The 27477-nt window shown below is 41.7% G+C and overlaps 4 protein-coding genes, 1 long non-coding RNA gene, 4 other non-coding genes and 1 pseudogene across 9 annotated transcripts; 7 read left to right on the top strand and 3 right to left on the bottom strand.

Annotated features, from left to right (window-relative positions):
* Positions 1-77: 77 nt before the first annotated feature.
* nat9 (N-acetyltransferase 9) lies at positions 78-3825 on the bottom strand. The gene is made up of 6 exons (XM_086139802.1): positions 3672-3825; positions 2609-2718; positions 2034-2174; positions 1881-1940; positions 1592-1686; positions 78-1513 (listed from the first exon to the last, which is right to left on the bottom strand). The coding sequence occupies exons 1-6, from the start codon at positions 3746-3748 to the stop codon at positions 1367-1369; spliced, it is 630 nt and encodes a 209-aa protein (XP_085995928.1). The 5' UTR covers positions 3749-3825; the 3' UTR covers positions 78-1366.
* Positions 3826-4643: 818 nt separating this feature from the next.
* Positions 4644-7860, bottom strand: syt15 (synaptotagmin XV). Its single transcript, XM_086139507.1, has 8 exons — positions 7854-7860; positions 7597-7786; positions 7150-7301; positions 6215-6507; positions 5978-6145; positions 5794-5902; positions 4963-5145; positions 4644-4783 (listed from the first exon to the last, which is right to left on the bottom strand). The coding sequence occupies exons 1-8, from the start codon at positions 7858-7860 to the stop codon at positions 4644-4646; spliced, it is 1242 nt and encodes a 413-aa protein (XP_085995633.1).
* Positions 7861-8625: 765 nt separating this feature from the next.
* Positions 8626-13237, top strand: LOC147215301 (uncharacterized). The gene is made up of 2 exons (XM_086139370.1): positions 8626-8786; positions 10327-13237. Exon 2 carries the CDS (start codon positions 10342-10344, stop codon positions 12262-12264), a length of 1923 nt encoding a protein of 640 aa, XP_085995496.1. The 5' UTR covers positions 8626-8786; positions 10327-10341; the 3' UTR covers positions 12265-13237.
* Positions 13238-14537: 1300 nt separating this feature from the next.
* LOC147215300 (elastase-1) lies at positions 14538-18065 on the top strand. Its single transcript, XM_086139892.1, has 6 exons — positions 14538-14820; positions 14926-15035; positions 15861-15955; positions 16065-16345; positions 17040-17203; positions 17290-18065. Exons 1-6 carry the CDS (start codon positions 14655-14657, stop codon positions 17467-17469), a joined length of 996 nt encoding a protein of 331 aa, XP_085996018.1. The 5' UTR covers positions 14538-14654; the 3' UTR covers positions 17470-18065.
* A 2240-nt stretch (positions 18066-20305) lies between these two features.
* Positions 20306-20418, top strand: LOC147215299 (U5 spliceosomal RNA). Its single transcript, XR_015104258.1, has one exon. It is a non-coding gene; the product is annotated as a U5 spliceosomal RNA (small nuclear RNA).
* Positions 20419-20823: 405 nt separating this feature from the next.
* LOC147215298 (U5 spliceosomal RNA) lies at positions 20824-20937 on the top strand. Its single transcript, XR_015104251.1, has one exon. It is a non-coding gene; the product is annotated as a U5 spliceosomal RNA (small nuclear RNA).
* Positions 20938-21511: 574 nt separating this feature from the next.
* On the top strand, positions 21512-21625 carry LOC147215297 (U5 spliceosomal RNA). Its single transcript, XR_015104262.1, has one exon. It is a non-coding gene; the product is annotated as a U5 spliceosomal RNA (small nuclear RNA).
* Positions 21626-25120: 3495 nt separating this feature from the next.
* On the bottom strand, positions 25121-26053 carry LOC147215296 (uncharacterized). The gene is made up of 4 exons (XR_015104213.1): positions 26009-26053; positions 25768-25872; positions 25340-25379; positions 25121-25257 (listed from the first exon to the last, which is right to left on the bottom strand). It is a non-coding gene; the product is annotated as an uncharacterized LOC147215296 (long non-coding RNA).
* A 526-nt stretch (positions 26054-26579) lies between these two features.
* On the top strand, positions 26580-26699 carry LOC147215295 (U5 spliceosomal RNA; annotated as a pseudogene).
* Positions 26700-27363: 664 nt separating this feature from the next.
* LOC147215294 (U5 spliceosomal RNA) lies at positions 27364-27476 on the top strand. The gene has a single exon (XR_015104270.1). It is a non-coding gene; the product is annotated as a U5 spliceosomal RNA (small nuclear RNA).
* Position 27477: the final 1 nt, after the last annotated feature.

The following is a 27477-nucleotide window of genomic DNA, read 5'->3' as shown; positions in this document are numbered from 1 at the left end:
CAGGAGCATAAAACATGCCTTAAATTCTCCAAAAGTGAGAGAGGTCTGCAAGAAATGATCAAAAAAAGACAGGCAAGTATATAAACTCCAGTTTACTGTATGTGTATAGTTAGACAGAAAAGCCTATTTGGCTTGACCAAACCTTTAAGGCTATATACTTGATATGCATTTTATGCTGCTGAATTCAAATTGTAGTGTTCTCTATTTCTGATTCTCAATGTAGTCTGAGTCCAAAATTGGGGGGGGGGTAAAAATCTCTTGGTTTCACATTCACGGGTCATATGACCTGACGCTCAGTTTTTCAATTGCCTATGACAAACCAGCTAACTTCCGAGTGGCACAATGACGACATTTGGTTGACAAATGCATCTTTTAGAGGTAATATGGGACAAATATCTTTAACTGTAATGTGTAACAGATGTGTTTCACTCTACCATCCCAGCTCATCTGTTGAGAGATTGAAAGATTGCCACAGAATTGAATGATTGTTCTTCCTTTCAGCTTATTATATTGACCAAAAATTGTTAATCTCATGAAAGTCTCAGACTAAACTTGCAATTTGGGCACATTATCAGGTTATTTTTGTCAGCATGGTGAGGAGGACTTTAGTTTTATTTACTATTGTGAAGCTAATCACTTACACAAGATATCTGTTCCCAAATTTCCAGCTCTTCATTGTAGTGTCCTTTTTGTGTCATGTATTGTTAAATAATTTTCTCCCTTATTTTTAGGACAATTCTAAAATTAAATTGAGCTTTTTGAATTCTTTTTTTCTCAATGTCTGAAAAAAATCTATTTGGCTGGACGCTGAGCTTTACATTAATTTTTTGCACATTGGCGGTGAATTGGAATCAAAGAGCATAGCAAAAACTATTAAAAAATTGTGGAAAATATATTAATACTTCTTGTGACTGCACTTCCCTCCCGAAAATAAAGATTTCAAAGGCCTCTTTAAGAGGGGATATTAGTATGGAAAATCATATCGCAGACAAGTTATTCTTGCTGATTTCAAAGAGACGTTCTGTCGACTTTTAACAGTGAGTCACAGCCATTTCCCATGTATTGACTGAGGAGGCAAGATTGGTGAAAAGGGCTTATTTCATTACTCTGTCAAAAAACAAGATAATTGAGTTATATCATAATTCTCAATATATTCTTGCGTAGTTATGTCACAGTACTATACTGCAGCATTACCACTCCCTTTCATTACATCAAGTCATCACATATGTCTCTGGACACAACCTGAACAGGTAAGAGTGCATTCCTGTCAGACTCCAAAAATAATAATATAACTGTCTTGTTTGTGCTCTGAACTTCAGTGACACTTGATACGTTAGACTTGCACCAGAGCCAGTGACTCCCTGCTTCACGGCGAAAACAGCTTGTGTTTGCTGCTGCAAGTATGTCTGTAGTCTCTCTCCTTCATGTGGCTTGTGTTCAGCAGCCTCATTGTGACCAACTCGTCCACAATCATCTCCAGGGTCACCTCTTTAAACACGTGGCACACGGATACCTGAACAAGGATACGGGATGATGGGTGAGGGGAACAATTCCTGTAAGAAAACATGTTGAGACCATGTGACCCAATTACCTCCTGGAAGTTGAGCTTCTTGAACATGGCAATGCTGACCTCGTTGTCCTGTCCAATTTTCGCTTGAAATCTTTTGATCCCAAGCTTGGTGACTCCTGGTGGATGACAACACCAAGACATTTAAAGTGACAGAACAAACCACAATGCAGTCTCACAAAGCGAGATTTCAGCAACAATGCCATTATCTGTCTGCACCTGCTATCATTTGTGCAACAAAAGAATGCCACTAAAATCACTGGCATGTTTGTATGCCTTTAACTATACTGAGAGCGACTGTGCTGCGGCTCACCGTAACACATCATCATGCGCGTCACTTCCTTCCCGATGCCTTTGCCCCTGTACACAGGGTCTGTCAAAAACAAGACACTTAGTAAGTCAATGAATCCTCCAGAAAATCAATCGTCCAAATTTCTGTTTGATATCTGAAGAGGTAGGTCCTCACCTGCAATCATGACCTCCAGTTCTGCCAGCGAAGGGTCCGTCGGGTCCGTCAGGAAGATGTTTATGTCCCCGATCATGCACTGCTCCTCTGGCATGTCAGGGTCCTCCCAGCGCTGTTTATCCAAGATGATAAAGGTGCATTCTGATAAGAAGGTGGAAAAAATATTACATAGAAACCAAGGTTCACACATTTACTGGCACCAATGGTTGATATTAACACACTTGTTAAAATAGTCAAGGAAACAAATGCCATGGGATTAGTGTCTGATTACAAGGAAGAAACTTTTTTCAGAACTAAAATCCAATCAACCAGTGGCAGATTTTTTTATAAAAAATTGAATGTAAACTATGCAGAAGCAAGACACATTTTTCAATTAAAAGATTTCATGGATTTTAAGCAGATGAAAAAAAGTCTGAATCAAAAAAAATTTTTTGAACTTTTCCTTGTATTTATGGAGTTATGTGGTAGAAATATATTTTTCATTTAAATGAATGTATAGTTCTTTGGCAAATTTCATAATATTCTGTCGAGTCAAACGTTTTTCTGATGTGCTTGTATTGCAGACGACCCCTTACTATCATCATCTTCCCTCCAGCTCCTCTGCATGTCATACTCCTGCTCCAGCGTCAGCGGCTCGGAGGCTGTCAGCTGCTGAAGTTCAGGAGACTTCATCCAGTCGTGATACCTGATGGACAGGAAACATTTTTATTATCCAACCCTCCTGAATATCAAAGCTGTATTTCATTTAAGACTCAACTTTTGACTGTCCAGATAAAATGAATGTTTACATTTATTTTTCAATATCTGAGAAACCTTACTTAAACCGTGAGCATACTTAAAACTGTAGTTTTGTTGACAAAGGTCATATCTTGATTTTTTTTTTTCCTGGCCTTATATGGATAGTTACAGATCAATCACAATGTATATTTAATTACAAAGTGTAAGGTTTCAGTTGGGGTTGTCAAAGCCAGCAGGGGTTAGTGCTCTGGACAAATGTTGTCAATCAAAAGCATATTAATACAGTACATTACATGGCCAAAAAAAGTACATCACAGCATTCAGATGCCATACCTGTCTAAATACACAACTGATTCACATTCAAAGCATTTATTGTCACATGTACAGTGTAGAAATATTTCCCACTACACTGAAATTCCTACTTTGCTGTCCACAGTGCATTTGAATACGTATTGATAGGAAATGATGATAGTGTAAACATTAAAATATGAATAGGGTTGGCAGTGAAATAAGACATTTGAGTGCAGTTTGGTGTGTAACTCACAAAGTGCAAGTGCAAGGATGAGTACTAAATGTAACATTTTCAGAAAATAGATTTTATTCTGTTGTCCATTATTTTATGTACCTGTAGAAACTGCATTCATCCTCAACTCTGTTTTAATTTCACTTCAATTTTTACATTTAAATGAGTGAATCACGAGCTGCTGATCATAACACTTAATAATGAAACTTTAAATGTTAAAATATAACTTTAAATCTTAGCTAGACTAGACAAACAGCTGCTTTAAAGCCCTATTCATCTTTAGTTATGATTTTGTTTATTTTAAACCAGCTACCCATTCAGATTTCTGAGACCAAAGAAAAGAAAAGAAAAGACACTTGGCAATCACGTGGATTTACCTGGGCACATGCTCTGCATTGTAGGGCACCAACACGACCTTCTGTCCCTCCAGTAAAGTGTTTTCGTTGATCTTCATGGTTTGTGAAATATCTTAACTTCAACACAACAGCATGACGTCTGCTACGTACGAACTGGCGGGTGACTGACTTCCGGCTTCACTCACACTCGTCGATTCAAACTGCAGCGGCTTCAACTGACAGACGAGCCTCTGGCGTCACCCTCTGCCCAACACCGGTAACACTTCACCAGTACTTGTTTTTAATCTTGTAAAAAAAATTTATTATAATGATTTATTTTTAAATAAATGAGCCATTATTTCGTCCAACTGCTAGTATCAAAGTGGGAGTATTCATTAAGTGATTTTTCTTTCATTTCAATATATAATGGGCATGTTATTCATTTGTTGTAGTGAACATCTACTACTACTTCTACTACTATTAATAATCATAAGATTATTATTATTAACTGTATTGTTTCCAGCTTCTCTGCATCTTTCAAGTCCCAGCTGGTCAGTGAATGGCACCAGACTTCACACGTCATGAACAATTGCTACGGTTATTTTCATATATATACACACTATATGGCCAAAAGTATTTGCTCACTTGCCCTGACTCGCATATGAACTTATATGACATCCCATTGGACCTCGTCCTTAGGGGTCAATATGATGTGATCTGCATGCCTCGGCGCTTGATTTTATTCACCTGTGCTCATGGAACTGTTTGGAACACCTGATTTGGATTATTTGGATGGATGAGCAAATACATTTGGCCATAGTGTGAAACACTGTTCATCCCTCATCAGAACAGGAATTACTATGAAAAAGGAGAAAAAAAGGTTTTCAAAATATAATAACTAAAAATTAAAATCCAAATGAGAATATCACAATTTAGTTAAAACATTTTGTTATTTGATAAGGATTCTGCTACAAATCTCCCCCCATCCTTAAGGTCTACATCACTTGGTGGTGTTCATGTGGCCCGGCTGAGTCCATGCCAGAGTTCGATCGGCTCCTGCGGGGTGTTGATCATATCCATCCAGTGCTGCAGCTGCAGGCCCCTGGCATACATGAACGGACCCAAGACCAGAACTCCCAGCAGGGTAGGTGGCTCTGCGACACATATGAAGACAGAACCCTTGTGATTCTACTGCTGACCCAGACCAGGAGTAAGTCCAGGGCGACCCTGTTGGACGTTCCCCATTATATATTTTTCCGAACTTCTCCCGACAGGCTTTCAAACATCGCTGATATTTCAGTTTTAATCTATGAACCTTAAACTGATCCCTCACCTGACCGGATCTTGCTCAGCTGCTGCAGTTCAAACCTGACACAGGCCTCGTCCAGGTGCTCGACTCGCAATTTAAAAGTCGACCTGTGGTTGAAGGTGGGGTCAGCTTCACCCTTCACCACGCAGCTGCATCTCATTTTCACCGCTTTGGCATGTATTTGTAAACTCACCTTGACACACACACCTGAAAGATACACAAAGGCTGGGATTACTGATGTATAGCTCTGTGTAAAAAGGACTGTACCTTTTAAAATGTTTGTGATATTTTCTTGGCAAATTGCTTACAGAAAAGATGTAAAAAGGGCACAAAAATATAGGTTAGTTATGCAAAGACTAAAAAAAAAAACACCTCATCAAAATACACTAGATCTTTGCTCCCATTTTGCAAAATCAACCAATGGAAAATATAAATCCATCCATCTTCCAACGCTTATCCTGCACTCAGGGTTGCAGGGGGAGGCTGGTGCTGATCCTAGCTGTCAATAGGCGAAAAGCAGGGTACATCCTGGACTGGTCACCAGTCAATCACAGGGCCACATATACAGACAAACAAACATACACCCACTCATTTGGGGCAATTTTCCCAATTTTTTCAACTTGTCCTGCATGTTTTGTCCTGTCCCACACAGACACAGGGAGAACGTGCTAACTTGTGAAATAAATTGAAAACCAAGAAAAAAAAAAATGACACAAAATTATCTTAAATTACCAGGAAATAATTTTTGGTTTTTTTTTGTAGAAAGATGAATTCAAGAATTAAAGAAAATGAAGAAGTATTGTTAAAAGTGATACCAACAATTGACCACAGTGCAGAAAAATCAGTGCTCTCTACTTGTGTCTGTGAGCAGCTGCAGGCCGCGGGCCCTCAGGACGACCACAGAAAGACGCTGAAGGGTCGGATTGTAGCTCAGGGTCACGTGCACGTCCCCCACCTCTGAACACTGACGGGCGGAGAGGTCACCAGTGTGAAAACGCGCAAGACAAATATTTCAACCACGCGCTCCAAGTGTGCATACCTGTGTGCGATGCTCCGTCTCCAGGTCTCTCCAGAGGACCCTGCCGGCGTGGCCCAGCTCCCCCGCCAGGGCAAACAACACTCGGCCCACAGCGTGGCGTTTACCATCCTGCGCCACACTCAACACACACATGCTGAGAGTGCTCTGAGACACACACACTCGAGACACCTGCGGAGTGAACAGCGTGTGTTTTACGGTCTCGTCCCTTTTGCGTGTTTCCGATTTTTGCGGCCTCACCTGGAAAACGAAGTAATTGCTGAATTCCGGGTCAGGCCCGGTGCCCCGGGCTTTGGCCTGGCGTGGCCGCCGGTCGTCCGGGAGAAGCCGGAGCTCCACCATTGTCATGTTTCCATGGAAACGAGGTGGGAGATTGCCCAGGCGGAGCAAGGAGACCACAAGCTGCTCACTGCCATGTCGATACTCCACAGAGAAGCACAGGCGCGTGGACATCCCGGGCGGAGGCACCACCACCTCGTTCAGGGGAGCAGCAGAGTAGAGACCTGTCAGTACCGAACCCACAGGATACCAACCTGGTGAAACATTAGACATCAGATGTAAAGACTCCCGGCGCACTTGAACTTTCACACTTGCATTAGTTTTATTCTCATTTCAATTGGCCTCTGGATACAGAGGTGACAGATGGTCATTGTAATCCAAGTCTCAACACATTGGGTCTCAACACACTAGTCAAGGAAGCATAATACTATAATCATATTATTAACTGTAATGGTCATTTTAAATAATCACATTACATTTGCCAATGAAAGTTGTGAAATGTAAGTTTTATCATAGCCTTTGTCTTGTATGTGAGTGGCTCGTGTTTCATCAAATGTGCTTTTGCATGATTTCTCATTTCACTTTAAAAATCTTAATAGTTTATTAATCCACGCAACCCTGAGTGCAGCATAAGTGGAAGAAGATGGATGGCTGGATGGACATATATCCCAGTATTTGGCTCAACAACGTCTTAAATTTCAGTGATTGTTCTCAACAAAAATTTGTTATTTTTATTATTTCTATTACTATGAAAATGCAGGTTTGCTTGTTGCTTAACATCACTTACTTACGCTGAAACATGTTTTGAGTTAGTATCAGTTTCATTGGTGAGTTTCAGTTTAAAAAGTATGATAATCACATTTCTTTATCATGCAACAAGGGAAGTAGAGACCCACTCTGTACTGAGAGAGACCCTCGATGGGTCAGAACACCCCTCTCAGCTTCAATTTTCATCCCGCACTCCTCTATTTCCTCCCCAGCCGTGTCCGTCCTGAGGCTTCCTGTCTTGTAGCACGGTGGCACTGTGAAAGGGATCTCCCTCGGGCCTCTAAAACATTTCATGTGAGATCATACATCGATTAAACTATGTTATAGCTATCCACAAGTAGATATTCATATTGACTCACAATGCAATTTATTGCAACACACTGGAGTGAGTAAATGAGAAAAGAAAATTGGGAGTTGATTCAATAAAAGGGTGTTAATATCACTGGATAATATCAATATTATAACACTTTGTTTTGGAAAATAAGGGGAAAATGTAATCCTGAAACTATTAACACGATGCATGGGATTGTACTGTTAGTTACATATCTAGCGTTTCTATATGTTATAGTACTTACTTGTCCCAGGAGCCCTGGGAAACCTGGATGACGGGGGCAGGACACGCCAGAATGGAGGGCACCGCACGGAGCAGCTCTTGGTGCGGACTCCGATCCCTCCTCCTCTGCAGGAAGCACGCGAGGAGGCCCAGCAGCAGCAGCAGCAGCAGGAGGCCCACCAGCAGCCCCACTGCTAGACCTAACGTCCAGTCTTGGAAAAGTGCACGGAAAGTCAAGTGATCCAAAGGTATGAACGAGATCCAGTGTTGTTTTCCTACCTGCCATTGACGGATCGAGTTAGTGTTCCTCTTTTCAGTTTCCGCAGGCTCACACCAGACCGACGTCTCAATATTTCTGTGTCTCTGGAGACCATAAGGGAGTTCAACACCTGGCAGCTTCTCACAATCCCATGCTGTTATCTGAGTTCTGACACTCGCCCCTCTTCAAAAAGACCCACGCAAGTTTTTATGATGTTTTAAATTATCCAGCTATAAATTTGATTTGGGTGCAATTTTTTTTTTTTTTTTCAATTTCTTTCACTTATTGTAGACAGCAACCATACCCCCGTACAAAACCCCTTCTGTGGTAAAAAAAAATGGTAAGAATGGATAACACAAATGAAGAAAAATGATGAAGGCCAAAATAAAGTGGTTAATTCCTTTTTAATTCAACAAAATCAACCGCCCGGAAAACCGAGGGTTTATGAATAAATAAACTTGGCCACCCTGCCGACTGACCTGATCTTTATTCAAAATCACAATGCTCATTAGCCACTCATCCACCCGACCACTGTTGAGAGATTGGACAGTAGCTAATGAGATGACAGGTGGCAGTTAATCCTCGGGGCTAAAGGTCCAGTAATGGCCCTCTCTCACACCCACACATACATACGCACACACACCTACAGACGCACGCATTGTTCACACACCGGCGTGAATCCATGAGCGCAATATTTATACCCATGTTGAATACAGGTTACGAGATTAGATATAAAGAGAACGCGCTCAGAGTGCAATCGAGTGGAAGAGGAACATCGGGAGGGGGATCAGTGGGTTGTGTGCGAAGACGTGGGGAAACTGGCAAGGCGATCTTCTTAAGAAGTAGGTGAAGAGGAGAGGGAGGAAAGATGGTACGAAGGAGAGACGCCATTTAGTGTTCCCAGTTCTTTGGGAGGGCAGAGGCCAGAACGGGGCACAAGGTGTGATTACAAGGTAAGGTCTATTCTATTTGCTGCCATTCAAATATGATATATTTTTTTTTGCTTTCTTTCTTTCTTCGACGTTTCTTCTGAAGTGACGGAAAAATTATTAAGTATTTTTTTATTTTCAGTCTTAGCTGGGCAGTTATCTAAAATTCAACCAGGTCTTTTCAGGACAGGAATGAAATCGAAGGTTCGTGTTTTTAAATTCCAAATAAAACAGAAGGAGGTGTGTATTTGAGCTGAAAGAGTGAATGTTTAATCATTTTGGAAATCAAAAATCTGTGTCATACTTTATTTTATTTTCGGAAAGATTACACAATGAATAGTAAAATCAGGAATATCAGACAACTAACTACGACATAACAACCATAATGAAACAATTTTAAATTTTCAAACTATAAATAGAATGCTGTCATGATTTTATCCCCTGTCCTCAGGCAACTGGTGACTCTCCTAAATCCCACTTGATCGATCTCAATTTTATCTCAATGATCAAATAATCTGGAGCATGTAATCTCATTAGGATAATCTGGAGGTGAATGGGAGTATGTGGGTATGTTGCCTGCAAACAAGAAGCACCAGGGTGTGCGCCACGGGCCGTAAGAAAAACACTGCCGGCAAAAGGTGGATAGGCTGTATTTTTGTTGCCAGCAAATGGAGTAAACTAATTGGCTTTTTAAGACGTGCCCTCCCCCTCTTGCCACAGGAACAAAAATGGCCTAAAGGTAGTTGGAAATTTTTAGAAAGCATTAAGGAAGCCAGTGATGATCCTACTGTGTTTGACCTGTTTAACTTCAGTCTTTCCTTCAAACTCAACACCGTCTGTATGATTTCGGACTGCTGTCAAAACAGAAACTGTCGAAATTTCTGGCAACGATGACCAAAAGTCACTAAATTTCTTGAAGGAGGCAACAAACCCCAAGTCAATCTTGACTTGGAGCAATATTGATATCCAATGCCATAAAAGACAAAAAGCCGGATGCCACATATTGGGTTTTGCCCAGTGAAATATGATATAAGATAACAGTGGCGTCTCTTATACAAACTGTGGTCAATGCGCAAAATGTCAAGCCTGGATTCAGTCCTGTATTCCCTTTCTCGCTTGTTGCTATCAGGAATTTTGTGTGTCAGAGGTGGCGGGGGTGAGGATTTAGGCAGAGCAGCAGGAGGCAGGACGTAACCCAAACAACAAGGCGCCATGAATATCCCATTACTTTATCACCAACCTGACCCAATCTGACAAATTCTCAAAATTTCTCCATTTGAGACCCTTTTGCTCCCTCAGTTGCATTTTGTTGGCATCCCAAAATCCAGAAGCTGGTTTATTTGTTTCGTCGTCACCACACGCATTTGCATCACTGACATACATTCTCACACTGCATTCGCTCCATGGGCTCCCTCTGCACCAATGAGCCGGTTTGTTGATATACACTTAATTTCTATCTTACCAGGCGTTTTCTTCACACATGCAGCAAAGCCCTCATGAGTTCATGTTTGAAATGAATGTATATGTAGATTTAGTGTTTAAAGATTTTGGTCTTGCTTTGCAGATCGACACCGTTGTCATGGCGAGGCCTGGTCGCCCTGCCTCTGAAAATTACCAGTCAGGACTCTATTCAGTCAAGAAGCCCGCCTCTCGCTTCAGTGCGGCGGGGATTGGAGGAAGAGAAGATGAGGGAGATGAGACGCCGATTTTCTCCCTCTCCAAAAGCTCAATGGATGTGGTCATGGCAACAGGCCCACCGCACAAACGTGACCCAGCCTGGACCGGGATAGACCTGAGACGCAGCTCCAGCACCAACACGCACTCTGAACAGAACCTGCTACATCAGCTGCACCCTCAGGTGTGGCAGCAAGTAAGCAGCCTCCAGTCGTCGCTCGCGGCCCTCAGCACAGAAACGCACAGCCCGCCTGCTATCAACGAGTGCTGGATGGCCAACATGCAGCGCTGGAGCAAGAGCAGCACACAGAGCCGCAGCAGCACTCCAGACACGGTGGTTTGGAAAGGGGGTCCCTCCCGTCCTTGTAGTCTAACACAGGAAGCTCTTTGCACCGCCACGCCGGATCCTTCAATATCCAAACCAGCTTCTCCCATAACCACAGCTTCTCCATTCATGTCTCCCCTGTTCACGCCAACTTCAGCACCCGCGGAGGTTTCAACCACTTCACCGTTGGCACGGAGTTCACATCGTGACTCTCAATCCATCTCACCCCTGATCCAGCTGGAGAGCACAGAAGATGAGGGTGTTCTGGACGATCATTTGCTTGCTTTTAAATTCCCCTCCCCGATCCCGTCATCTGCTAGCATAGAGGAAGGAGTGTCATCAGATCCCGGGCGCTTGGATGATGGCATCATGGAGCAGCTTCCCAGCCCAGAGGGCTCGCAGCTGCCTGATAATGAAGAAGAGAGAAGCCCGGAGGGGTTCGACTACCTGATATCCGATTCAGCATCAAAGGAGATAGAATCACCCGTTGCTAAAGTGGCAAATCTTGAGCTGCCTTGGCAACCGGAGCAAAGATGCCAAGTTGGCCGACGATGGCGATCACCCATTGTTTCCTCCTTGAGTGATTCACAGCTGTGTGAAGGGCATCACAAGGGCATTAAAGAGTTTTACCGGGAAGAAGGAACAATGACTTCCCCGCTGGAATTGGTTGATGTGGCTGTGCAGACAGTCTCTCCTGTGGGTTCCTGGTGGGAACTCAGGAGAAACACCTCCAACTTGGGCTCCCACTCCATCCTAGGCTCGCCGCCAGGCTCGAGGTTGAACCTGAAATCTTCTGTGGGATCTCACTCCAATCTGGTCTCCCCCTCATCCAGCATGTTCCCAGTGAGCAGTGGAGAGGAGGAAGAGAAACATGCAGACGACGCCCCCTCAGACATGAACTCTTCTTACGTTAATGACCTGGAGAGGAGGCGGTCATGCCTGAAGATCCAGGTTGAGGAGCGAGATGAATACGGGAGGAGGAGCAGCATGAAGCAGGTACAATGGGATGAGGATGGGATGACGTGGGATGTGCACGGGGCGTCTGTGGATCCAGACGAATTGAGCTCAGCTATACAAAAACATCTGGAGCTCCAGAAGAGCCCCCAACCTGCGAAACGTCCATCCAAGAAGAAAAAAGCGCCAAAACCTCCGCTTATATCAAATATGGTGAAGGCCATTACTCCTGAGCTGAATCCCCCTGCCATGGTCATTACATCATCTTGTGTGGCGGAGAGTGAGAGTCAGGAAACACCGGAGGCAGATGGGGGGAAGGCGAAGGAGGAAGATGATGTCAAAACGGAGGACAAAGCAGAAGCTGTTCGAAAAATAAGCAGGGCAGAAGGAGAGAACGCAAAGGAAGAGGAACAGGAGGTACAAGGAAAGGAGGCCGGCCATCCCAAGTCCCCCTCACATGGGAGTGGACACAGCCGCAAGAGGAGTGTGATCCGATCATTGAGACCCATATGGTGTGGAGGCTCCAGAAAAGCAGATGAAAAGTCTTGAAGATTACGCACTCAAGACCTCAGTTAGCACAAGCACGCTAAAAATGACCTCTGGCTAAAACTGAAAGAGACCCTACAGAAGGTCTGTCCTGCCTACACACTGTTTTTTCAGCATATATTTTTTCAACAGGGAGAAATCGGATGATAATAAATGTGTAATGTCACCTGCTCTGACTTGCTGTTTAGTGATGGTTAATGCAACACTAGGTTGAAATTCTAAATTGGGACAGCAGCTGGAGAAAATGAATTAGAATGTCTATGACATAGTAAAAAAATAACTAAATTTGCTTTTGAAACCAAAGATACAAGTTAAAATGAAAATATTTCATTGTTCATTTTATACTTCTTTCTGTTAGAGTTTATTGCAATGGCCAAAACCTGTATTTGAACTGAATGTTTCTGAATGTTTACTTTTGCAATGCTGGATCAGGGACAAAGGCCCGAACACACAAAGAAAGCATAAGAATACAAAATTATATTATTTCTGAATTGATATGAGGGCTCCTTCAGCTTAAACTTTTGATTGCAGGTTACAGTCATCTTTAACATATTGGTCATATATGAGTATATAGTACACTCGCTTCGGTACACTCTTCTGTATCAGCTATATCTTAATGTTGAAAATAAGTTGTGCTGTTACACCCATGTTCTTGCAACTCATACAACCTTCAGTCTTGAGTGTAGGTGGAAATACTGTAATTTTGTACTTTTATACCTCATCAATTCTAACTCCAATGCACTGAGCAGATACGATGCAGAGGAAGCTTTAGCAAAATGCAATAATATGTAACAGTGTGAAATTTTTGACATAGAATTTTGAATCAATAAATGATCCGTGATGATGTTGCATCATCAGATATAGTTGAGAAATCTTGTACATTTTCTGTGGTGTTTTGTACTGCAGGAGTTTTGACATTTAAATATTCCAACCTCTTCACCTATAGTACTGAACAAATATGTACGAACTGCATATGTCATGAGCTAATGAATTTGGTTAATAATATTAAAGAAAAAATGACATGCAATTTTGCCTTGTGTGTGAATTTTGTTTACAAAGTCGCAATTCTTTACGATTAAAAAAAAACTGTGATTGTCTTAAGGAAAGATAACGCAACTGTAAGAATGCACGTTCAATATCTCAGCAGGCGATCTATGGGTTGTGCTTTTCGAAGAGTGTTTTGAGGAAAAAACTCAAACTGATCCATTCAACTCTCTATGCTGTTTATTCTCACCCTCTAAAATCACTTGCGGGTATAAAACCTGCACTTAGTTCAGTCGTATGTAACCTTGGTGAACCACCACCATTCACGCACTGCCATTCAGATGAGCGGGCACATTCTCTCTCATTCAAACAGGAAAAAAAAAAGCTTAACTCACCAGTGGCTTCCACTGCAGTTATTGTCGTTGTTGTTGTCATATTTTTACACATGAACAAAAATGCGTGTACATGGGAAAGCAAGGTCTTGGTCATCGATTATTCTTTTGACCTGAATCGGTCAATTTACCCAAATTCCGACACACCCTGTTTACTCAGCGGGGATTAAGCCGTGCAAATATGCTCTGTTTTTTATTGCTTTTTTGTTTCAGAGTTTGATTCGTTATTGGAAATATCACATCACCCACTTCCCCTGTCACACTACAAAACCTGTAATCATTGGAATTTGGATTTATTTCTCACAAATGAATCATGATTATTCAGAAAATTCCCTTTATCATAAAGTTGATTGTGATATATGCTGTAGATTCATTGTCGATTATAACTTAAACAGCGCCTCTGCATCTGAATGAGTGGTTAGTTTTTGCACAAAACAAAAACATTGTTGTGATCGTCTGTTCTGAGCAGGAAATGTCTTTCCTTCCTTCTTTTGCATCTGTCTGCAAAAGTGTGGGACGGCTGATGTTAATATATCCGACTCGTTTTCCTTTTTTTTACGTGTGATTTCTCCATTGTCCTCTCCGGCTCCTTCCTGCACCCCCAGGTATGAGTGTACGGGGAGCTGCCTGATATATATAGCTTCACGGAAAGCACGATTTTATCTTTCCCTGCGACAAAAGAGATGAACTATTCTGGGATATGAGAGATAAAGGTCATTTTAAGGTCACTATGTCAGTGCCTTCGAGCCATGTGACATGACGTGTTGTTGGTGTACGGCTTTTGTCCCGAGTACACTAACATGTGTACGGTGAGCATATATGTAAGTGAAAGTGCTGATGGGACTCCCCAAAATCCCTTTTTTTCTCAGCAGCAGTGTAAACTAATAGCTACAGGAGAACCATCCAGCGCTCCGGCTTTGTTATGACACAACTCATTGTCCCTAGAAGTGTGCTGTTGTGTGTGTTCTGTATGTGTGCCTGTACATCTGTGTGTGCTTGGTATAAATAGTGTGGGATATGTGCCGGCCAGCGATTCTGTGGAAGACGATGGCTGTTCCAGGACCTCCTCTGCTCCTCCTTCTGCCTCTGCTGCTGCCGCTGCTGTTGGGCAAGGCGCCCCTGCCTGCAGCTGCATACACACTCACCCCCGGGCGACAGCTGCAGCACAAGGTCCTCCACTTGGGTGAGGGCCAAAAACACCGAAAATGGCCGCAAAACAAATGAACAATGATAATGGTTTTCATTGTGGAAATTGCTGACATGTCTGCTGGGGTGTCTCTTCCACTAGACTGGCCAAAGGATTGTGGGATGGCCTACTTCAAGCCCAACATGGCTGAGAGGATTGTGTCGGGAAATGAGGCCAGACCTCACTCCTGGCCCTGGCAGGTTTCCCTACAGGTAACGCTATTCTGTAAAAAAAAAAAAAAAAAAAAAAAAAAAAATGATCTTTCAAAATGGCTTCAAGGTTTTAGCGTAACATCTGATTTATTAGCTGATGGCATGAAATGGAAACTTCAATATGGTCCTTTTAGTATCAAAAATACAGCAGTATCAAAAATAGTATTTTAGTATCAAAAATAGAGTTAAAAAATACAGCAGTGTCACACGTCAATCATGATGAATTAAATCAAAACTTTTTTTTTGAAGAAAATCAGGGAAGTTTTTATGTAACTCAATACATAATAACTCATGAAGTGAATTAACTCGAGCTTCATCCTCTCAGTGTTAAATAATCCCGGTTAATGTGTTTGAACAGGACAGTGTTAAAGTAAATCATAACACAAGACATTTCTTAAGCTGGTATTAATATTGTGCTGCCAGTGGATTGAGATTGGAACCATTCATCCTCATTTAACCACCACACAGGACAGATAAAATGAAAAAAAAACAACTATTCAGTGTTTTTATGACAGCTCTGCGCATACTTTTAACCACATAAGAGAACCTGACTAGTTAACAGACTATCTTGAGACTTAATTTGTGAAATCTTAGATCTTCCACAGATGTGGAAGAATCATTTTGAGGTTCACACACAAGACACACACACTTGTGTATTTCAACCTTAAAATAAACAACGTGAAGGTCTATGTCATTTATGTTTGGCAATGGTGGCTGTTTTGATATCACGTTTGATTGGTCAGGTTTTCCTCCCAAGTTTCGGTTACTGTGTTATTTCAGAATGCCTCCATTTAATTTGTTCATATCTCAATGGGTTCCTCCCAGGTTCGTCCCAGGGGAAGTAAACATTACATTCATGTCTGTGGAGGAACTCTCATCCACAAGAACTGGGTCCTCACCGCTGCTCACTGCTTCCAAAAGTAAGACTCCTTCCCAACGGGAGAAAAACACTGACATGAGCAAGTAGTTAAAAACTGATATTGTGTATTTCCTGCAAAAAAAGCAAAAAAACTCTTGATCTTCTCCCAGAGGTAAAGCTGAGGATGCCGGGAGCTGGAGGATCGTCCTTGGAAAGCACCAGCTGAAACGCTCTGAGACTGCAGAAAGGATTTTTCCTGTGAAGAGAATCTACAGGCACGAGAACTTCCGGTACCCGGCGCACAGCGAACTGGATTATGACATTGCCCTGGTAAAAGCTGCCACAGACATCCTCCCTTCCAACTTCATCCGCTACGCCTGCCTGCCGCGCAAGCAGACCAGCCTCAAACCTGGACACTACTGCTGGGTCACAGGATGGGGGGACACCCGGGGTTAGTAAAAGAACAAGATTATAATGCTAAATGTTTATTTCTGTGAAATGCAGTCTTTCCTCGGATTTGAGTTTAACTGATTTGTCAACAAAAATGCCACTGTGGTGTCTTTTCGGACAATTCAAATCAGATATCCTGATGTTTTCTTTAAAGTGACCATGTGTATTGTTTGCAAAAGGCTTGAACTGCATACCCCAAATGTTTTAACTTCCCAAATAGTCTTAAATGAATCAACTTGAAAAAAAAAAAACTTACTGTAGCAATGCAGACACAGTCCCTTAATGGCAGGCCCTAAACAACAGCGTGCACGGCACATTTGTACATCAACTGCTTATTTGCTCTGAGCTCTTGGTTGATGTTTGACTAAGTCCGTCTGTGTCAGATAGGGTTTATTGTGAGCATCAACACGACACTGAAGTAAGTATGAGTCTTAAACTGAATGAAGTATGTTAGTTGTCTAATCTCACCTGAAATCCAAAGGGTTTTCTCACACTGCGTAGTTTACACATATCAGTATGTAGTATAACTCATCAATAACCTATCATAGGACTGCAGTGCTAAAACCGCTGTATCTTGGGCTCGACGCAGGGCGAGACATTTCATCAGAGGAAACAGAGATTAGATATTCTGGAACAAGACCAGACCAAACACTGACTTGAAAAACATGCCTGTTTGCTCATTCATCTCATTTCAGGCGGGAAGGAGAACGTGTCTCTTGCAGAGGCCCTGAATCAAGCCCGTCTTCCAATCATTGACTTCAAAACCTGTCGGCAGAAGAAGTTCTGGGGCGACCGTGTCCGAGACTCCATGATCTGCGCTGGCTTCAGAGACACTGAGGATCCTCCAGCGGCGTGTCAGGTAGGACAATTACACACACAGTCATCGGGAATCCAGTAAAACGCAATGCTCTGAAAATGTTCAAACCGCTCTCCTCTGTCTCCCAGGGTGACTCCGGTGGTCCGCTGCTGTGCCAGCTGGGCCGGGACCGCTGGGAGGTGCATGGCGTGGTCAGCTTTGGCCCTATTGGTTGCACCGTGGAAAATAAACCCAGCGTTTTCACCCGCACTGCTGCCTATATCCCGTGGATTGAAGCCACACGCATCAGGGACTTCTTCCTGCACTGAGTCGATCCGGCTGATGCAGCACTTACAGCAAACATAAGCTCCGTTCCATTTTTGCAACACCGCTCGGATGTTGACAGAATACTACAAACTGTATTTCATAGCCACAGTACTTAAATGATTCCTGAATCTTTTTTCCCCATTTCTGGAATGTACACACAGACACACAAACACACACACACACACACACACACACACACACACACACACACATACACACACACAATCTCCACTTCAGCATGTGAATACCAGTTCTGAATGTGCAATAATTGTTTTTTAAACAGCACCGCTGCTTTTTTTTTGCAGCAGCAGGTATGTGTGACAAGAAACTATACATCTTTTACATCAAGTGCACGGGCACAATAAAAATTGATTAAAGTGACATTTCATTTGGAATATTTGTAATGTTTTATTTACACTTTGGTGCGTTGTATGGAAAAACATAGGCACCTTGGTCTCAAGATGAGGATTCCTGTATCAGAATAACACCCTTTTTTCCATTTTTTTCGGCTAGTTTTAGCAATTAGCTGAGTCGCTGGGTTCCGCTCAGTAGTGTAATTTCTAGTCGACACATAATTCAGTTCAGTGGATGATGCAAAGTTTCCAATTGCTTTGCATTCCAACATTTTCTGACTGTGACGCAGGATCATATTCTGTAGGGTATTTTTTCTCAACTTTCAAGTCGTGTCTGTAATGTCATTTCTTAATCAATGTACTTAGTATTCACAATTTTCCAGCAATTATTTAATTATGGTGAGCTGTACAAGCGGGCCACCGTTGTCATTGAGACTAATGAAAGCAGCCTATTTTGTATACATTTATAACACGCGACAAGGGACACGTGTGTGCAAATGAACATGTCATTCAACCTTTTTTAGAAATTAAAGATTTATTCTTTTTAGTACTGAAAGTATTTCTAACCAGGCCATACTTTGGGTACAGGCTATTTTTCCCCCGAAAACTTTATCATTTTGGTTTATCGAAAGTTTATCCCGTGTTTACTTTTTCAACGCTCTTATAACCTTTGTATCCTAACCATAGCGTTTTGATTTTTCACATTTGTAAGCAGTAAATACTGTTATGCTACAATAGAAAGATTACTTATGGGAATAACAAGCAACATTCTAGCTTGAGCAACCCTGCAATAGATATCAGTGTTGTTCTGGAATTCCCACTTCTAGTTATTAGATTGTTAGTTATAATTTATATATCTGCCTTTTTCCATTTCGTGATTCTGAAATTATCAAGTAGGGGTAGTGTCAGGTAGACAGAGGTAATTTCCTACATTACCCATCATGCAACATGACCTGATTCTATAACCATTTCGCCAACGCTATAAAACGTTCGTCGCTAGCTCAAGTAATAGTTTTAATGTTTGAAAGCTTAAACGGAGCAGGTAACCCCCTCCCCCCGGCCAGGCTCTGCTTTCTCAGCTCTTCTAACCGAGACAAGTAACGGTATTGTTAACTTTTATTTGAAGTAGGCTTATTTATCTTTAAACGACTTAAGTTTATTAATTTATACATTTAACATTTCAAATAGTGTGACCGCGGGGAATATGCTATGACGTATTAGCTCTCTGGCGTCGTGATTTTTTTTCTGCACCGAGCATGCGCGCCCACAGCACAGAGCAAGAAATCAGTAGTGCAGTGAACAAACCCTCAAGAGACACCGTGGAATTAATATTTAATAGGAATAATAATAAATGGGGATGGAGATAATGAGATAAACGAAAGTCACCCAAAAAGCTAAGACGAAGGAGACATGACGAAGCGTATATGGCACTTTGCTTCTCTGTGACTACGGTGGGAGAAGAGGGAAGGCCGGTGTTTTTACTGTGTCTAAACCTTTTGGCTGCAGATAGAATCAAACCAAATTAATGAAGTCGTCACTTAGAAACAATATACACGTATTATGCTGACAAGCCGCTTGTTTTGTTTTCAGCGAAAACTTGCCGGATATTGCCAACAATATCCCACTTTGTGTAAGCTACAGCAGTAAACCAGTGAGCACTGTTAAGATAATTAATGTGAATAAATCGATTCTTTGTTGCAAGTTGACCTATATCCCTTCTTTGTCCTTTTTTGTTAATGTTAAGAAGGATACAGTGTTGTGCAGAGGTGTAAATACAACTATTTTATCGACAAATTTGACTATTTATAGAATGGGGGAGGGGTACAGAAAGTTAGCACTGAGTTACGCAGTTAAGTAAACTCGTACGTAAAGTACGTTTGCTTTAAGAAAAATCTGACAGAAATGTATAATACAGGTAAGGCGACGTTGCAGCGTAAATTCATTTAATAGCAGTCGAAGCTTTCATAAAAAAACTCGCAAATAAGGTCTAAATGCTCTTCTGTCTCTCAATACTAGACGCCGTTAGTTAAGACAACGTTTATTAGAGTACTCAAATCTTTGTCGTATAAATCATGGAAGTCTCACAAATAGCGTCAACATGTTGCCGAGAACAGTCAAACGACCGAAAATCCATAGAAAAAAATGGTTATTAACAGGTTATTTTTTGAATACGTCGACGGTAATGGTTGAGTTTTGCTGTATTTTATGAAACAGGAATCCGCAGTGAGCATCAGAGACCGAGCAAACTCCCGTCATGCTTTGCGCGCAGTGTGGGTTTGGGGTTCTCCCATAGTTTTCACGTTTTCTCGTTTTAGCAGAATTGATCTCTTTGTATGCATAGTTACCAGTCATCATTACAGTGAATCCCGATGAAGCGTTTTCAGTGCATTTATTTGTAATGGTGAGACGTTGTCAAGAGAGCACCGATACTGTAAGTGCTACTCTTTTGATTTAAATTTTCCATACTGCTCAATAATCGTCAGTACACTCTTGTTTCTCTTCATATCGTATAAATCTTTCGCCTTTTACTAAAGATTTCCGTGGAGAGGAACAACAAGAGCTTCATTCAATTTTTTGATGCTCTGCGTAAGTGGAGCTTTCTTTATTGTTGAAATGCAAGGAAGAGTAAGTTATTGGCTCTGAAACTTGTTGGATAATTTAAGCACTTCAACCTTTATTGAGTCACGCGAGTGATTGAGTCCTTCTCTAAACTCGTTCTTATAAATCTATCACGCCTATTATTTACAACCAGGTGCGCGTTGTGTGTGGGTTTAAGCACATGAATTCTTAAAATGAAGGATTACTGCTTCAAATTCAATATCAAAATGTAAATATTTAGAACTTCAAATGAGATTTACAAAATATGCTCATACCATTGTCTACGATACCACTGTGTTATGGTAAAAGCTTTTATATGTTCATGGTAGCTTTCTAGCAAACACCACTACTGAAAGTGCTACCTACGTGAATAACGTACTCCATTTCAACATATAATATTTCAGTACACTCTTGTTTCTCTTCAGATCGTATAAATCTTTCGCCTTTTACTAAAGATTTCCGTGGAGAGGAACAACAAGAGTTTTACCCAATTTTTTGATGCCTTGCGATAGCGAGGCTTCCTGAGTTGTATAAAGTAAAGATATAAGACTTGTATCACTTGTCTGCTGGGGTATAATTGTGTTATACTATCTATTTTCTGCGTGGTTAATCACGTATCCTACAGACACTCATCGAAAACGACGACCAGCATCATATAAGACATAGAGAAATGTCTTAGAAAATAGTGGCGAGAAAATAGTTTCTTCACCAGTGATCAGCATCATGTCCGTTAACTGCCAGCCATGACATGCACAATATTACTCTTACAATGACGATTGACTGTTGTCCAATAAAAATTCAAATGTTTAGAACTGCTGATGCGATTTACTCAAGACGCCTACGATATTAAATACCCCTCACATGACTAATCAGTTCTATATCGGAAATGCAGTAGACGGTCGTGTTTTTACTGTCAGTGTCACAACGATCAAATTCAAGATTAGGCTGCAACCCCACGGACTCTAGAACAGAGAGCATTTGTATGCGCATTTTAGTAGATGAATATTCATGTTAGACGCATTTGAGAGAACACCACTACTGAAAGTGCTACTTCCGTGAAATAAACCCTCTGTTGCACCGTCCTCCAGTCAGTACACTCTTGTTTCTCTTCAGATCGTATAAATCTTTCGCCTTTTACTAAAGATTTCCGTGGAGAGGAACAACAAGAGTTTTACCCAATTTTTTGATGCCCTGCGCAAGCGGGGCTTCCTGATATGTTCAAAATAAGTGATTTTATCTGTAATATTTAGTGGCGACTAATACCGCCGCCAAGCGGCCAGCAGTAGTGATGGCGTGTGGTGGTCTGTCTTACCATCGCGTTATTGACATTAATAAAGGTTCAAACTGTAGATAAAAATTGATTCAATATGCCTTTTCATAATGTACAACTCTGCTACCAATAGCTGCCATCACATCTATGGATTTCCAGTAGATAAGAAATGTGTTTTGTACATGTATAGCAATTATGAGCGAAAAAGGCCATTGCTAAGTTCTTTTTCACGTCAGGCACCTTCTTTTGGCCATGACGCATTGTGACTCAGCCATGAGCTGAAAACTTTTAGAAATAACAATGTAAAAAGACAAAAGAACCTGCATGACAGTTTACCTCCTGTAGTGACATGACACCAGACCAAGCTTATTTAGGTTTTGAATTCTCCCAGCCAAGTGGCTTGCAAAAAGGTTAATTTGTAGAGGCTTTATGTCCAGACAAACCCAACGACTGTCAAGAGTGCTACATGAGTATTTAATGCTGAGAATCACATTCACCTTCACTTATTTTATTTTTGTTCATGTGTTGATCCAACTTAATACAATTTCAATCTGCAATTGTGTTTGTCCCTACAACCCTGGTTGCAGGATAAGTGGTAGAAGACGGACTGATGGATGAATTGTATTTGTGTTGTCAGTCACTGTAATGCCTTTTTATAAAGATAAAGTATAAAGTCTGTGTCAATGTGTGATAAGATGTCAGGACAGTAGTTTTAAAATGTTACAGTCTTTTGAAAAGGAAGGAAGACGATGCCAGGGATTGTGCAATGAACATTGAAGTGGGGATGTGTAATTGTGAATGATTTTATTGATTTGGAACCAAACATTACTGGTTCAATTCTCTGTTCCTCCAAGTGTGTCGAAGTGTTGTTGAGCAAATACTGAACCCCTAACTGCTCCCCTGGTGCTGCTAGATGGCTGCAAACTGCTCATAATTCATCCTCAATGGGTTAAATGCAGAGAGGAATTTCTTGCAAGGGATAAATAAGGTGTCATGGATAAAAAAAAATAGAAAAAGAACAGTAGTTGTTCAACCATGTTGGGATGCAGGTGGCTTATCTTATTGGAGAGAACTTTCCCTTCTTTAGAGAAAACTCTCACATGGCACCAAAGAGGCTGAGATGCACAAGAAGTGCACACATTAGGGTAAATGCACTTCTCCCCTTTCCGATCCACAAGCAGGTCATCTGTCTTATTGATATTTGCTTCTGGGCGATATCTGGGGCACTGTCATGGGCAGCAGCTTGCCAGATCGCTCCTGCACATTTTTTCACTTTTTCCTGTATAGTTTCAACTTTGTTATTTGCTGTTGCATTTCTCCTTAAAGTGGTAACCACGACTACAGCTATTTATAGTAGAACAAAGTGGTGTCCTTTGTTTTTTCTTCTTTTTCTCGCGTTCAGAGTATTTTTATCATGCCGGATCCTGGTCCTGGTGGAGATGTGCCGGGGCTCCATTGTTTACACCACTCCGATTCAGCGGTGTGACCGGCGAGACACATGAAATTCCCAAGGAGCTGAAGAGGAAATATTGGGGTCGCAGAGCCGATAGGAGACAATGGCTAAGGAAGAGGAGACAAGGCGTATCTCTCCTCCCCCTTCCCCAGCAGGACTCTGATGACCCATTGGCCTCCCTCGTCATCACTGCGGAGAAGAGAGTTCAGTCTCCAGAATTCTCAGAGGATGTGCTACTCAGCTGTGTGGTGTTTTTCAACATATATTCAGCCTGAGCATGATGGTTGTCCCTTGCTTGTGGAAAACCTTATGCTTGGTCCTTGTGCCAAAGAAAAAATACTCAAACAGACACAGTGATTACATACCAGTGGCCTTGACATCGCATGCCATGAAGTCCCTGGAATGGCTCGTCCTGAGGAACCCAAGTTCAGTTGTTGCCCTTGCAAGCCCCTGCAGCTTACATGCCAGCCCCATATTGGAGTGGAAGATGATGTCAGCCTCCTACTGCACGAGGCTTACACTCTGGTCATGGAGGCAGGCAGCACTGTAGGTCATATTCTTTGACTTTTCCAGCGCTTTTAACACCATTCATCCTTATTCAGGAGTAATGTACTGGACAGGCAGGTGGATGCTCCACTAGTGGCCTGGATTACTAACTACCTCACAGGCCACCCACAGTATCTGAGGCTGCAGGAGATCATGTTGGTCAGGACCACGAGCAGCACGAGGGCACCACAGGGGACAGTCATGGCCACCTTCTTGTCCACACTACGCCTCTGACTTCAGCTGCTGCTCACAGGCCTGCCACCTGCAGAAATTCTCAGACAACTCTACCATCACGGGTTGTATCAACAAAGGCCAGGAGGCTGAGTACAGGAGTGTGATGTACAGGTTTGTGGAGTGGTGTGGACAAAACCACCTGCAATTCAACAAAGACGAAGGGGCTGGTGGTGGACTTTGGGAAACAGAGGGCCTATCCAAACCCCTTTTCTACCAATGGGACAGATGTGGACATTGTGGATGAGAACAAGTACCTGGGCGTCCATTCAGATAATAACCTAGACTGGAGTAAAAATATAGATGCCATATAAAAGAAAGGTCAGCTCATCAGGAAAGCTGGCCCTGTCTTGGGAGTAGAATTGGACTTGTTATTGGAGGTGTTCGAGAGCAGGATGCTGAGGAAGCTGCTCAGCATCAAGTACAAGCGATAGACTGAGACCACCGAGCACCACAGAATGTCACAGAAGGTCTTTCTTAGCTGTGGCCATCAAACTATAACTCCTCCCCTTTCTTTAAGAAGGAAACCTGACAGCAATATAATCACTGTCATGTTTCGAGTTGATGTATGTAATGTTGGAGCCTTCCAGCAAAAGACTTTCCATCGGGATTAAGAAAGTTTTATTCTGTTCTATTCTTTGTACTTCAGCTGTAGCATCAGAAGTCACATTGTGTTCTTCTGGACACCATCACTGTGGCACCCAAAGTTTGTTTCTTGAGAAGCATAAGCAAATCATGTAAGCAAGATTTAAACTAAAGCAAAAGAAACAATAATTATCAGGTCTGTCAGCTACAGTCTGTGGCAATGGTGAAGATAGTGATTAATTTGTTGCCAGTATGACATTAGCATACTCCGTGTCACTGCTTCATCAGCTTTTGTGGGACCAAAGACACCAAACTGGGGTCAAGTAATGTTGGAAGGGTTATCATACTTGAGCTGTGTAGAATGTGTCCTTTTCTCGAAGAGGCTCGATAAGGTGCTCTCCCAGTTGTATGGCCATTGCACTTTGCACTTGTTGTCACCACTTCTTCTCCCAGCATCACCAGCATCTTCTCCCCCATTGTGAGGAATGAGATCACCCTTGAGACGGAAACTCTTTTGACCTCTGAGAGCTCCACAATAGCTTTATGGAGATAAGATGGACAAGCATCGAGTGACATTATTGTACTCCCCAGAGGTCAGGCCAGGGATGTCATTATCCAAGCCAGCTATTGCTGGCTGCATCGGTTTCCTTAGGTCTTGAAGTCTCTTTAGCATTGCAAAGGTGTTGTTCCATCTGGTTTTCATCTGCTGGATCAGCTTCCTTCTTTTTCTTTACTGAACAAGTGAAAGCCTCGCCTTTAAACATAAAACAAAAATTGTCTGTAAAATATGTTTTTTCTCGTAAACAAGACATATAAATAAAAAAGAGGTAACTTACATTTGGTGCTTTGCTGCTCTGGAAATACTTCACCAGCCTCCTTTGCAAGGATAGAGGACAGCAGTGGGGTCATATCAAGACCCTTCTTCACAAGCAAATTCAAGATGTGCGCCATGGAGATGGCATGGCCCAAATATATAGTTATGTGTGTGCCTCTGAGAATTGTACTGCTCCTAGTACAGTTGACCTGAGATGGGTATCTTCACTAATAAAATGTCAAAGCCAGATATGCATCCATGTTTATGGATGTCAACATGTCTGAGGTCAAACTAACAGCTGCAACATTTTGGAGCTGATGGTTGGCCTTCTGCTTCTCCTCATCATATTTTGCCTTGACCATAGCCTTTACAGCTTGGTGAAAAAGGAGTAGTTAGGTTCTAACTCACAGGCAACACTGCTGTTATACAGTATTTTGTAACCAAACACACCTTCTTGTTGGTATGACATAGGCTGGATCCAGTTCAGTAACAAATACTGGGTATCTCCCACAATCACGAGGACCAAGGCCCCATCCATCTCCCTCTTTCTGTTTACTAGCAGAAAAACAGAAGCTTAGTAAATACTGTATCATTTCTGTCAATGTCATTATCGTTGTGGTTGACAAAGACTGGAAGAAATGAATTAAGTAATATGTAGGATGTATAAGGATGCATGTTTAATGTGACTCACCTTGACTGGGTGCACCTCCATTGACCTCAGAATTTCTGTGGACGGCACAAAAATACCCAGGCAAAGAAGAAATGTTATTGTTACGTGCTGACTCACACAACAAACACTCCACATTGGAATAACAGAATATATTAAAATGTGTTGAACAATGATTGGCTAGGATATTGAATTACAAAAATAAAATTTGTATGCCAATGTAAGTTAAAAAAATCAACTATCCTTTGGATCAAGTATATATTGAATAGGCTAACATAATATACAAACAATATTACTAAATATATGTCATTGGGAGAAATTAGAGCAAAATGTTACCATACTAGAGAATATCTCCATCTTGTCCATGAAATAACAGCAGGTTCAAAATGTAAATGATTAGGACTGCAGATGTGATTTACACAAGACGCCTACCTTATCAAATGTCTTTAGCATGACTTATCTCTTCAGATTGGAAAATGTAGTAGGTAAAGGTATTCTTTACTCTGACTTGAAAAATTCAATTCAAGATTAGAGTGAAGTGCGCCAACACTGTTTCCACAGTTGTGGGAGGGGGGCTTTTTCAATGTTTTTATTTGTAACGATAGACATTTTCAAGAGAAAACTACATAAATCTTTTGCCTTTTACTAAGGATTTTCGTGGAGAGGAAAAGCAAGAGTTATAACCCAATTTTATCCATTCACTGTCAACAGGGATTATTCTACTGTTAAAAGTAATAGATCACCAATCATTAGAAGTGTACTCTCTTATCACCAGTGCCCGCTCCTAGTCATTTCTAACACTGTCACTATTTTGCATCTCAAACATACTTCTACTGAAGTAATCTTAGTAAGGTCACAGAACACGCAACATAAAGCCACCTCATCTTGCAGTTCCTCTTATGAAATGTGATTCTTCTTAATTCCTTAAAACTTCTTCACCAATTAAAAGCATCAATCTATGAACTTTGAGCAAGTAACACTCCCATTTATTTTTACAGTAAAGATGGCCTGTTGTCCCTGCAACGCCGAGTGCACGATAAGCAAAAGAAGATGGATGGATTTATGGACTGTTGTCCAGTAAAAATTCAAATGTTTAGGACTGCTAGTGTGAGTCACTCAAGATGCCTATGACATGAAACAACTCTCACATGATTAATGAATTCTAAACGGTAATCCAGTAGATGGTTGTAATCTTTACTCTGACTCTTATAATTGAATATTGTACTGCAAAGCTACGGGCACTAGAACAGAGTGTGTGTGAGCCCGCATTTTCATTGTATTTATATGTTCAGGATGAGTGGTTTTCAAGAGAACACCGCTACTGAAAGTATTACCCTCCTGAAGTACTCCCTCTGTCACCCCTCGGTGCTCATTAGATACCTCTTGTTTCTCTTCATATCGCATAAATCTTTCGCCTTTTACTAAAGATTTCCGTGGAGGGGAACGACAAGAGAAAAACTCAATTTTTTTGATGCCCTGCGAAAGCGGGGCCT

The sequence above is a fragment of the Fistularia commersonii genome, chromosome 32 (genome assembly GCF_037954325.1).
Source record: "Fistularia commersonii isolate RoL2024-O1a breed Wild chromosome 32, RoL_Fcom_v1.0, whole genome shotgun sequence".
Taxonomy (NCBI): domain Eukaryota; kingdom Metazoa; phylum Chordata; class Actinopteri; order Syngnathiformes; family Fistulariidae; genus Fistularia; species Fistularia commersonii.
The sequence above is the reverse complement of the archived record's forward strand: the minus strand, read 5'-3'. Positions and strand labels throughout refer to the sequence as shown.